The 12924-nt window shown below is 37.9% G+C and overlaps 1 protein-coding gene across 7 annotated transcripts in view; it reads left to right on the top strand.

Annotated features, from left to right (window-relative positions):
• The first annotated feature begins 3450 nt into the window (after nucleotides 1-3450).
• Nucleotides 3451-12924, top strand: part of LOC5565467 (dipeptidyl aminopeptidase-like protein 6) — a 546556-nt gene continuing 537082 nt past the window's right edge. For 3 of the 7 annotated variants that reach the window (XM_021857015.1, XM_021857016.1, XM_021857014.1), the window contains exons 1-2: nucleotides 3452-3839; nucleotides 3920-4034. In XM_021857015.1, coding sequence (XP_021712707.1) covers nucleotides 3777-3839; nucleotides 3920-4034 — 178 coding nt within the window. In that variant the 5' untranslated portion in view covers nucleotides 3452-3776. The other 4 variants (XR_002503132.1, XR_002503133.1, XM_021857012.1 and 1 more) reach the window with 3 other exon arrangements.

Below are 12924 nucleotides of genomic sequence, written 5' to 3'. Positions count from 1 at the left end.
GTTGGACTTCGAGTTGAAAATTCGCTCGATCGTTATTCGGGATGATCCCACCTACTCTAGAAAGCGTAGGAGTCTTAGGGATCACCTAAAGCTGGAGAAATAGGATAAGAATCAAATAGCAGTGGAATTACAGGTGAACTGGGAGGAGACAATACAGTTCTGTCGACAAAATTTCGACGAATTGTCGGCAGGCCTACAACAGAATGACAAAAACTTAAGGGTGAGGGGACAAGCAAAGCTTTTGCATTTCGGTCATCGGATAGTCCTTCTTTTGAATCAGGTTAGGGATTCGGGGGAAACAGAAAGCTTCCTCAAGGAAATGCTTGTTGAGGTGTGAACCTCCTGAAGCAGTATTTCCACACTGAAACAACTGAACCTGAATCTCATAATCGAGAGGGACTGGAGGATCAAACCTTAATGGACTTGTTCCGTACTGAGCTTGTTCCTGATGCCCATCCCCGATCGATTGCAGATTTAGGTACAGTAGTTTCTGGCGTGAATACTACTTCAGAAAATACTACGGTGGTTTCTCGGTTTGAAGGTAGTGACTGTGTGCGCTCTTTACTAGCTCGCATTAAAGAGTTAGAAAAGGAGATGGCCAGAATGGGAGGACAGCGTGTGGAAGAGTCTCAACGCAGGGAATCCGAACTCCCTAGTGGAAGTCGACAGCCAGTGGTGAGTGTGCCGCTGGCTAATCAAGCTCCTCCAACTCTTCATTCCTCTTTCCCCTCTCTTCCGATATACTCGAACCTTTCACAGGGGCAGAGTTCTTCGGTGGCGGTCGATCCTTCTAGGCCGATCACTAGTGTAACCTTCTCGTTACCGCAAAGCCATCTCTCTACACAGCCGCAGCCTCCTTCAACCTGGCATAGCTATCTGCAGAATAATCCTTCCATTCATCCGCAAACCACCAATCCGTGGTTAGGATATCCAACTGCAAGTTCAGTACCATTTTCAAATCCGAGCCTCGGGACTTCGGTCTGGAATAGTGGGCAGTTTTCGAATCCGTGGCTAGGGAATCCGATTCCAAGCGTCAGTCAGCCAACTTATCCATGGAACAATCCTATAGGGACTTCGGCTTCAACTACAACTGCCTTTCCTTCATCTAGCTTCGTTCCTTTCAATCCAGTTCCGTCTGGCAATTTGAATTTATTAATAAGCGAAAAACAAAACTGAACTCAACCATAATCCAAAACTGAATTGAAAAAAAAAAAACATCGAATGCATTTCTCTTGAACACCCCAACCTCCATCATAACGCCCACTACCAACACCACCGTTACGGGCTACCACAACTAGTCACAGCGGCTCACAACTGTCATCGCCACGACGCTGGTAGCCGATCGACGCCGACGGCGTAATAAAACTGTTTACCACCGTGGGATCGCTCTCTATTAGGTGAACCACCATCAGCACCAGAAGTGTTCGCGAATTCACTCCGTTTCTTTTCGCTTTATATTTTTACACAGTGAACCGCCATTAGAAAACTACACGGGAAAGCCGTAAGTGCGCCACGTTTTTCTGTAGTGCGGCCCGGTAAAGTGTTCAGTGTCGAAGTCCTCTGAGTGGTGCTGATCTGAAGAAGTGGAGTATCTGGTGAAGACGCTGGTGTGCTAGTGTGATCCTGCTGGCCAGACCCGATCGTGGCTCCGGATCTTCCACAAATCGATCTGGGAATTGAAGACGCCGATCCGGCCGACTGGTTTTCACCCCGGTCCAGTGAATCACTCCCTCCCATCGCTCCACGACAGACGACCACCCCAGCCCAGAGAAGGTCCCCAAACATATTCCTCACATGGCTCCGATACGCCCCGACGGACATGCCACCTGTTCCTGGAGTGGAGAGAAGTTGACGGGTTCATGGACAAGGTTCCGTCCGCGCTGGTAGGCGCCGAAGCAAGCCGACCGAAGCAAGCCGACCGAAGAAGAGCAACCGCTGCGTCGAGACGCTAAAGGTGTGTTATATCTTTATTCCAAACTCCCAAACCTTATTTCCTTTATAAAAGAAATGCGGAAATTATAGAAATCTATATTATGCTTTAAGAAATTTCTACCTTCTTTTTAATTTTCGAGCTGAGCCCTATTTTTGCCTCCTTTTCTCCACCAAATACTCCACCTTGAAAAAGGATTTCGACGTAGGACTACGTTTTGAGTTTTTAAAGGGAAGTTTTACCAACCTCCCCCTCCCCCAATTTCCTCTTGGAGCCATCAAAACGACCCTGAGGCCCAGGACAAAGCCCGGTTGGGGACAATAGTGGTTCCCAACCTTAAGAATCTCTAACAAGCTGTCAGTCGTTCCAACTAACGGGTCCGATTCGCTAGATGGAAGGCAGTCGTGTTCCAACCAGCGAATCCCCGCTGTATACATACACATTTGTTCTATATATGGAGACTTCAATGCGGCGGTACTCAGACGTCGATTCAGTTTGACATCGTCTCTTGACATTCAAGTGCTTTTTTGTTGGATTTTTTTCCAACCAGCGAACATCCAACCATCGAGTCATTCCATGTAGCGGACCCCCAACGAGCAAATCTCAACTGTATTGCCTTTTTATTTCAGAATATCGCCCAATTGGTTTGGTTGTTGTATTTACTTTGACCTGACACGTCTTGTCTTTCAGTTTCAGTTCTCTTTATAAACAAATTCTCTGTTCAGATAAGAAGTGTTGTCGAAGCATCAAATTAGTATTGGGTTTGTTCACAAATTTCATAACGCTAAAAATGGCCATTTTCGACACCCACCCACCTCCTCGTAACGCTTTTTGTATGAATATTTTACAAATTTTGTATCAGCCGTAACAGCACGAGGATACCCCCTTCAGCGTTATGAAATTTGTGGATGGGCCCTTGTGATAACTTCAGATTTGAATTGGTAGTTGTGCAATGCCAACTTCGGCGAGCCGAATGTTCACCAAGTTACCGAAGATGACGTCATGTTGACAAGCTGCGAACAACATTTTTGACAGGCTTATCCCCATCAGCTGAACGTTTTGTTTACATCTTTTTCGCTAACACATACTAAAGACCGCACCTGTACTATATGACATTGTCTCTGATCGATATCACTCTAATGCGCATGACCATTTACTCTGTGTTATACAGATATACAATGGTCTAGATGGCAAATTTATACGGACATGACATTTTTTGTTTACTTTGTTAGTTTTGTCTAATAGGATTACAATGTTGATGCAACATAGTTATTAACCGACTTTGGGAAATTTGAAATTGGATTCATAAAAACTCCGATACAGCGGTTCATTATCCTTTCATTCACTTTTTAAAGAGTGTGTATTACTTTATTTCCAAAATGCATGGAGCTGTTAAATGATATTTCTTATGTTTGGCTTGTTCACTGCAAAACAGAAGAGAATATTCAGTCATATGCTCAATAGCAATGAAAATTTTGCGCTCTGAGAACACAAAATTGCTTGTACTTGTAAACCATACAAACTGGTCCACTGTGCAATGTTTGTTTTCGTTCAATTACATTCCAGATCAAAATTCTATGCTTAGAGAGAGTTGAAATGTCTTCTGAAATTCTACAATCAATTCATTACAGAATATTGTACACAAGTATAATTGTTTACGTTAACTTCATGAACGTAATTACATTGTAGTATAAATCCATAAGTTTGCTATAAGTGAAAAATAGAAAGTTGCATTTTTCTGCATTTGTTTCAAATAAGTACGATAGAGAACAACACAACAACGCTCAAAGGTGCACGAATTTGTGAAAAAGATTGTGTTAAATATCTGCAGACAACAAATCAAGTAATGAATACAGTTCAGAGCACTGGCAATGCTAATGTTAGAAACAAAAAGGACTCGGAGTTCGAGGTAAACTCGTAATTGTTAAGCACAATGCTAGTACATATTAATATTGTTCATAACTTTATCTCTTTTTTTTTTGGTAATAGGAGATAACAGTTTCTTCCTCTGAAAAAAGGAATTGGAGAGGAATATTGATAGCTCTGTTAGTGATAGCTGCAGTTTTGGGTCTTATAGTATTTTCTATTCTACTTCTGTCACCAGGTGCATCTTCTTTCTATTATTCTTCAAACTAATATGCACCTGAAAATGAATCTGCCTGCATATGCAAGTATACATATAATTTAGATAGCAAAATTTGTTTGCGCTTTTTAGTTTTTATATGTTTTCGGTTTTCTTAGTACATATTCTAAAGACACAAAAATGTTAATACAATTTAGTTCCAGTCAAAACTTGACATGCAACATTTATTAGATATGTTTTTCCATGAAGTTTATGGAAGAAAATATGGCCAGAATAAATACATTGTGCAATAAATCATTAAGCAGATATAAATCAAGTCATTGACCTTTCGGTTGTAGTGCGAATTTTGGTAACGCGTTAGTCGCGCGTTGTACTTTGTACAACACCCTTGCTTTTGCGAAAATCCCAGGAGCCTGACTACTTAGAAAGATGGCGTCTTCGGCAAAGTTGTTCAGTAGCTAAAGGGCTATCATTGATCGAGTAAGTTGATTCTTAATTGTTGCCACCAGGTGAAGCTAGTGAGCATGAAACATTTGTTTTGCAGATTTCAGGATCTTGACAACTTAGAAAGAGGACATCTTCGGCAAAGTTGTTCTGTCGCTCAAATGCTTTCTTTGTTTAATCCTTGAAGTTCGAGATTAGCTAAAACAATGATAGCCCTTGAGCTACGCATCAACTTTGTCGAAGATGCCATCTTTCTTAAAGGTCAGGATTCTGAAGTATTCGAAAAACAAAAATGTTATGCTCGCTAGCACCATTCGGTGGCAAAATTTTGAACCAACTAGCTCAAACAACGATAATCCTTAATTTACTGAACAACTTTGCCGAAGATGCCATCTATATGGTCAGGATCCTGAAACATCTGCAGAACAAAAGTAAAAGTTCCATGCCCACTAGTGACACCTAGCGGTTAAATTCCGAAATAAATGAGGTACCATCAGATAGCGCTTCACCTCCAAAACAACTTTACTGAAGACCCCATGTTTCGAAATTATCTGGATTTTGATGTATACCTATTTCAAATTTTGGTCTACTTGAGTGCGTTCTTTATTATGCGACTTTTATGGACATTTGTTGATATTACCGCATTATAAAGAGCCGTACTGTAAACAAAAACTGTCGAGTATTGTCCTTAAGAAGATTCTCGAGGAATACATTTTGGTTTGGTGTCGATAGATATCGTTGTTACAAAATCATAGCATATAAATCACAACTGTTGTACAAAGTACAACAGCGCGACAGCCCGAAGGTTAATGCATATTTTTCATTTTGCATACTGCCGTGAATCGCAAGTCAGTCCCATCTGTAAAAAGTAGGCATTGAGATAATGGACGGTGAAGTTTTCAAACTCGTTTTCCATACGAATATCAAAAAAAATCTAGATGATTGGAAGATGTTCCAATCTTAATGAAACTTTCACAACTTGCTTTCCATTACGATATCTTTCCGAGAAAAATATAAAGATGATCAAAACAAGCTACATTTTTGTGTTCCACGGTGCGAAAGTCTGTAGTGGGACTGATATGCGGTTACTTTTCATTATGGGACAATTTGACTTGCTGTTTTTTTCCTAATTTTTCCGAACAAATTATATTATTTCATTAGTGTAGCTGAAAGAGCGTTGGAAGAGATGTTGAAAACTGAACTCAACTCAATTTTGACGAAAATGCAGATGGGACTGACTTGCGATTCACGGCAGCATACGTTTAAAAATTATCGAATATATTTCGGTACCGTAATCCAGGGGAAAATTGATCACTGCGATGGATTTGATCAAGTCGGTACCAAATTGCATTTCCATCCAAGGAAGCCTAATATTTCGTTGGCATCACTGATATTCCATGTTTTCTAGTTATTAGATGTCTAATGATGATTTTGAACTACAGTAATCCGGGTAGCTAGCATTGATCAGTTTTTAGGATATTTCTTAAATATTTCATTTGAAAATTAAAATGTTGCAAGCTTTGTATTTTTGAAACAAGTACCATACACCCCCGTTAATTTGAACGGTACCTCATGCAAACCATCGGGGTTCATTGTTAATTTGAACATCGAATCACCCTTAAAACGTGTTTCTGGTCACCTCCTTCACTGTTTTGTTTTGATTCTGCGTTCCGTTTCACAGCGTTCCATTTCACTTTACTCCGTTCCAGAAGCTAGATGACGTTTGAACCATTTTTAATCTGAACGATGTGCAAATTAGCGGGGTACAATTTAAAAAGTGTTCAGATTAAATGTGGTCAAACCAACGGGGGTACCCGGTACCAATAGGTCGGAACTATATACTAAATTTTGTTTTTTGAACGATTTAAGCATGTTTAAAAAAATGTTTTATGCGATGTTTTGATTTAGCTGATATGGAGTAACATTGATCACCTATGTAAAAAATATTCGATCATATTGAAAATGTCGTTGCTTACTTAAATCATGCCTTCTGAAGCCGAATATGAAGGCCAAATGCTTTCAAGTCATTTACTTTTTGAGTTATTTTAAAATTAAAACCGCGGAATACGCCTAAAAGTAAGCAATTTCTTAAGACAAAGTAGGCCGTCATTGGAATTTGTACGCGTCTTTGATGATTGTTGCTAAATCATGTCACAATTTCGAATTACAGAAAATCGGTTAATATTGAACTGATGCATCTGAAAATGTATCAGCACACTTTCTGCATGTCAGCGCATATAGTGATACTTATCCGGATGAATATGAACTATGGGAACTGAGTCAGTGATGCATTTTGAACTGAACGCGAGCCGAAAGTGAACTGAACGCGTTCTATTTTTGAACGAGAACGCAGCAAACATTCAACTTTCGTGCAAAGTTCTGACAATGCTCATGAACGCCACGTTCACTTCAAAATGCTCACTGTAGCTACAAATACGAAAGAAATACATCAAACTATGTTGAATTCATATCATTCCAAATTGATGGGACCATCCATGTTTCTTAGCATCTTTTGTACGACTTTCGCATAGGCATGTGTCGTTCAAAAATTTGAAGTGGAACGCAAACTGAACGCGTTCAAATGCAACACTGGACTGAGTTTTATTAAATTGAAATTGCGAACTGCAATGTCAACATGGATGCCAAAATGAATGACAGACTACTTAGCCTTAAGGAAATTCTCCATTGTTAGCAGTAAACACGGTAGACACAACAAGGTAGGCTATTCCCACGTGCAAACAACGATTTTCCATCAAAACATGTGTCGTCATTCCTATCGTCAAGCATGAGGCCTTGAAGATAGTAAAGGAGAGCAGGCCTTGCTTTCTTTTGCACTCGTTCGCGTTTGCGATAGAAATGACGTCACTGCCAAATGTCATTTTTCGGAGTATAATACCTTGCTTCTTTTTACCGTGAGCAGTAAATAGAGCGCTGCATATGACGAGCCTAACCTCACTTATTTGACAGCTGCTGGTCCTGTTGTTTACGTTTCGGACCAGCATGCTGATGGGACGATTTTCCACGGTAGGAAGATAGAATAATACGATCCGTGGGTATCTGTAGTGGATTTGACCTCTCCTCGCAGCAAACTTTCACGAAATTAAGAATGATTCGAAAAAAGTACTAAGTCCAAACTGAAAACAACAGGACCAGTATCTGTCAAAATTGATGCGTGACGTCACAGTGCAGTGGAGTATAGTTTATGTTAACATGAAGGAGCATCTGTGTGATTATATTTTTGGTACTTTTCATCCCCCTTCCCCTTGTGGTCAACTCTTCAAAACAGACCCCCCTCCCCCTAAAATGAACACGCAATTTATGGACGGCTCCACGCAGTATGGTCAGGGGGTTGTCCATAAACCACGATATTTGTGGAGAGATAGCTGGTGGATTGTAGTATCACTAAAATCGCTTATTTCAACCACTCATATGAAATATTCCATCATTACGTAAAGCGGTCAAGTAAAATTTTTCTTCTTTACCAAAGCGATTTTGATAAGTGATCCACTATGAACCGATGCACGAGTTCACTAATTTGACGTTTGAGCGGTGCTGAATTCACTGGTTTCCATGGTCATGTAAATAACACGGCACCGCTAAAACGTCAGATAGTGAACTTGTGCATCGGTCCATGAGGAAAGTGTCAGTTTTACTTGCACGGCAACGCGGATCTATTCAAATCTGAGTTGTTTCAACTCAAAACCGTAGTTGAGCCCGATAACTCAAATTTGGCTAAATTTCCAAGGCCTCCATTAGGTACTTTGCCTTTAAAGCCATATGAAAAATGTACTTAAATTTGGTTTGATTCAACTCAAAAATATGTTCATTCAACCCAAGCTTGAGAATATTGCATTTTACCCAAATTTGGCTTATTGGGCCAAACTACCCCCATTGAGTAGGTGCAGCTCTCTCTGTTTTTGACAACATTGGTGGGGAAGAGAGAGAATACCGAGAGATTTTGGGTTGAGAGAATAATCGATATACTTAACTGATTTTTCCGTGTGCAGAATAATTGAGCGGTTCATTTTTCCGTACATGGAGAAAATGAGGTACTCAAAAGTGAGTTCATTACACTCAATTTCGGGGGTTCGTGCGTTAACCTGATTTTGAGTTGATGGGGTAGAAGTTGTTTCCATTCGCAGCCATGCAAAAAAAGACGGACTGACTAAGTTCTTTTCTCTCAACCGGCAGATCAAATAACTCAACCTCCATACTATGCCACTTACTCAAATTTTAGGTAACGCAAGGTTCGGTTTTTGGGTTGTTTTGCTCCTCGCTCTCTGACAACAATGGAAGGAGCGAATAAAATAGGGAGAGAAAAATGACTCAAAAGTTAGATTGAAATTACTCAAATATGGATTTTCCGTTTTCTCCGTGTACGGAAAAGTGACAGCTCCGTTACTGATGTTATTAGCTCGGCTCTATTTTGTAAAATTTTACTTTCGTCGAGTTAGTCGCGCGCCGGTCAGTTACGCGCCAGGGTTACGCGCTGCCCGGATCCATTGCCACAACGATGTTGCTACTTGTGTTGCCATTCAAAATGGCCGTTAATTGTCTTACACAGTTTTACAATCGGACTTCAACGCCTGTTATCTGTGCTACGGGTATCAATTTTGGTCCGTTTAAAAATCAATTGACTATGATACAAAAATTGCGAAAACTTTTCTTAATTTTTCTTTAGTACGATTAGTTGTGCGCAGTGTTGTGTGGATTGAATGCTACCGTTAAGGGCAGATTTACTCTTAGCAGGTAAAATAAGCGTGCTATCCATGACAAGAGATTCACCCTGGCGCATAACTGATTGACAGGCACAGAAAAGTGAGAAACTAAAATAATATTTTTTCTGTGGTACGATTAGTTGTGCGCAGTGCTGTATGTATTGAATGCTACCGTTAAGGACAGATTCGCTCTTAGCAGGTAAAATAAGCGTGCTGTCCATGACAAGAGATTCACCCTGGCGCATAACTGATTTACAGTCACAGAAAAGAGAGAAACTAAAATATATCTCAAGAAGCGCAATGCTTCTCGGCAGTGTTCAGCTCAAGCAAGTTTGGTAGCAGAATCATTCCTTGACCGTTTCTTGTCCTATCCTATCACACTAAGCTCATTTTACCGGAAATCGGTGAATTTCACCGTAATATGAACAGCTGAACATTTCGGTGAAAGAAAAACCATAATTTCGTCGAAATTTTACGGATTCCAGTGATTTTTTACCGAATACTGTAAAAATTTACCGTACTCCGTTAATTTATTTCACCGAACTGTTCAGCTGTTGAGATTTCACAGGAAACCGTAAAATAATTTATTGCGCAGTTCCCACACGCAAAAAATTGTGCGGTAAAAACTACCATTTTAGGGGGTTAACTTAAGCGCTCGCACCGGCAATTTTCAGCAGACCAGAAATGCGCTTGATTTTACCATGTCTGTTGTCGAAATCAGATTGTTGTAAATTATTTCTGTCAAATGTACCAGAAATATGGTGGGATGTACTGTAAACATAGTAAATTGGTCTGAAATTCCATGGTAGTTTCAAGAATGGGCGTAGTCAGCTAGAATAGTAATTTTTACCACAGATTTTTTCCCGTGCACCTTATTGGACCCCGCACTTCAGAAGTGCGGGTGGGTTCATAAGTGCGGAAACGTTATTGTTATTGTTATTGTTTATTAACTTAAAAATTTTGAAAGAGGGAAAAGCCCCTTTGAGTGATTTCCTTTCGAAATCTTTCTCAAAAAGGCATAAAACCTCTTTATCTTTTCAAAAATACGTTACAAAAAAATTAAATAAATATAATTAAAGGCTCTTGCGGAGCATATCCATTGCGGAGCCAATATCTGTCAAGTGAGGTCATCATAGTTAAGGGCCATCCACACGATTTACAAAGTCAATCATTGACATGTCCCATGTGCCAATCCTGGACTTGTAGTAGCTGAAAATAAAAAGAAAAAAGAAAACAAAACAGCAAATATCAAACATGATAAGAAATGTCATATAGATATTTGTATAGAATTTTTAATATAGGGAGATATTAATTTCCCAAAATATCGCGAACAGATACAGGAATATCAAAACCTAACCTGATTATGTTGTCCAAAAATTTTTCTCGTGGTCCATTAAAGCGAGAACATTTAAAAACAATATGATCAATGTCTTCATAAGATTCATTGCATTCACAAATATCTGAATCTATAATATTCATACGGTACAAATAATTATTACAAATATAATGGTTGGACATCAATCTAGAAAGGGAACAAATAAAATTACGTCCAACATACAAGTTTTTAAACCAAGGAACTGCCTTAACCTCCGGGAAAATAGAATAACAATAACGTCCTTGGATACTTGTATTCCATGAAAGTTGCCAATTATTCAAAGAATATTTTTTTAATTTTGTAAAATATTCAAAATCACAAATATCACGATTGTAAGTTATTCCACGAAAAACACCCAATTTTGCCAATAAATCAGCCTGCTCATTACCATAAATATTACAATGAGCTGGTACCCAAACGAATTTAATAACATATCCTCGAAAATACAAATTGTGTAATAAGTTTTTAATAGATAAAACAGTACGATGAGTTTTAAAATGAAAATTACTGCAATTCAAAGCATTAAGACAACTCAGGCTATCAGAACACACCATGTATATGTTAGGAGCGGAATTTTTAATTAAATTACAAGTAAAATACAAAGCAGTTAATTCAGCTGTGAAAACAGAACACGGAGATTCCAATTTATAAAAATGAGCCGAATTGATGTTAAAAACTCCAAATCCTGCCATATTTCCCACTAAAGATCCGTCTGTAAAAAAAAATTGGTTTTGTTCCACTCCAATAAATTTTCGGTTAAATAACATATTAGCAAAACGGAAATGAGCATGACAAGGAATTTGTTTTAATTCTTCAAGTAAAGATAAATCAATACATGGACGGAAGGCATGAACATTCATGCTATATTCATAAAAACCAGGTGTAGAATTTGGAATAATGGTTTCTCCAGAACAATATAAAATGCAAAATTTTATTAGTTGGATTAATTTCAAATATTGATTTTAACAGATCAATAATAGGATGGTTATTTGAAAAACAATTTATTAAAAATTTACAATTAAGCTCATGTAAGCGATTCCTTAGAGGAATAATGCCAGCAAGAACTTCAACAGATTTTGTATGAGTAGAATTCATTAATTTTAAACAAATTCTCAAACAACGAAACTGGATTTTTTGAAGGTTTGAAAAATGTGTTTGAACAGCACTTCCAAATGTAAAACAACCATATTCCATAACTGAACGAATAGTTGTTTTATAGAGTGTAATCATATCAGAGGGATGAGCACCCCACCATGTTCCAGTAATCATACGAAGAAAATTGATTCTTTTTGAACAAATTTTTTGGATATATTGAATATGACTGTTCCATTTCAATTTATAATCAAACCATATACCAAGATATTTGTAATCAAAAACTTGATCAATGCGATGACTATTGAGAAACAATTCAATACTAACTGGAGAATGTTTGCGAGAAAATAATATAAATTTGGTTTTTTGAGCTGAAAAAGTAAAACCATTATTATGTGCCCATGTATCAATATTATCCAAAGCAAGTTGCATAAAATGACGAATTACTTCTCTATTTTGGCCAGTTATAGAAATGTATTTATCATCAGCAAATTGAATAAAATAACATCCATTCGGAATAATGGAAATTATGTCTCTGGTGAATAAATTATATAGAAATGGGCTTAAACAAGAACCCTGTGGCAATCCAAAATAACTATAACGAATTGTTCTAAGAGATTCGTTATGGTAAAAATGCATTATTTTGAAAGAAAACAAATTACATAAGAAATTAGTAAGGATGATTGGAATTTTACAATCAATCATTTTACTAAAAAGTAAATCTATTAAAACAGAATCATATGCACCAAAAACATCAAGGAAGGTAGTAACTACATCTTGTTTTTTATTGAACGATAATTCAATATATGAAGCTAAAAGACCAACACAATCACGAGTTCCACGACCTTTCCTGAATCCAAATTGAGAAGATGAAAGAATATTATTTTTCTCAGCCCACAATTCAAGGCGATTGAGAATCATTCTTTCCATTAACTTACGAAGACACGATAATAAGCTGATCGGTCTTCTACTATCTACTAATGAAGGATTTTTATCAGGTTTAAGAATACTAACTACTTTTATAGAACGCCATTGCAAAGGAAATATATTTTGAAACAAGAATAAATTATATAAGGAAAGTAAATGTAATTTACCATCAATGGGTAAATTTTTCAACACAATGAATTTAATATTATCAATACCTGGAGCAGTGTTATTGGTAATAGATAGTGCCAAATCCATTTCCTCTATAGTAAATTCGTTACAAAGTTCAGGGAAATAATTATAACGTTGCTGATTTTTAAAAGTGATGGGAGGAGGGACAAAATTAGGACAAATTTTA

The sequence above is a fragment of the Aedes aegypti genome, unplaced genomic scaffold, assembly GCF_002204515.2.
Source record: "Aedes aegypti strain LVP_AGWG unplaced genomic scaffold, AaegL5.0 Primary Assembly AGWG_AaegL5_hic_scaff_5_PBJ_arrow, whole genome shotgun sequence".
NCBI classification, from domain to species: domain Eukaryota; kingdom Metazoa; phylum Arthropoda; class Insecta; order Diptera; family Culicidae; genus Aedes; species Aedes aegypti.
This window is presented reverse-complemented; position numbering and strand designations above follow the sequence as displayed.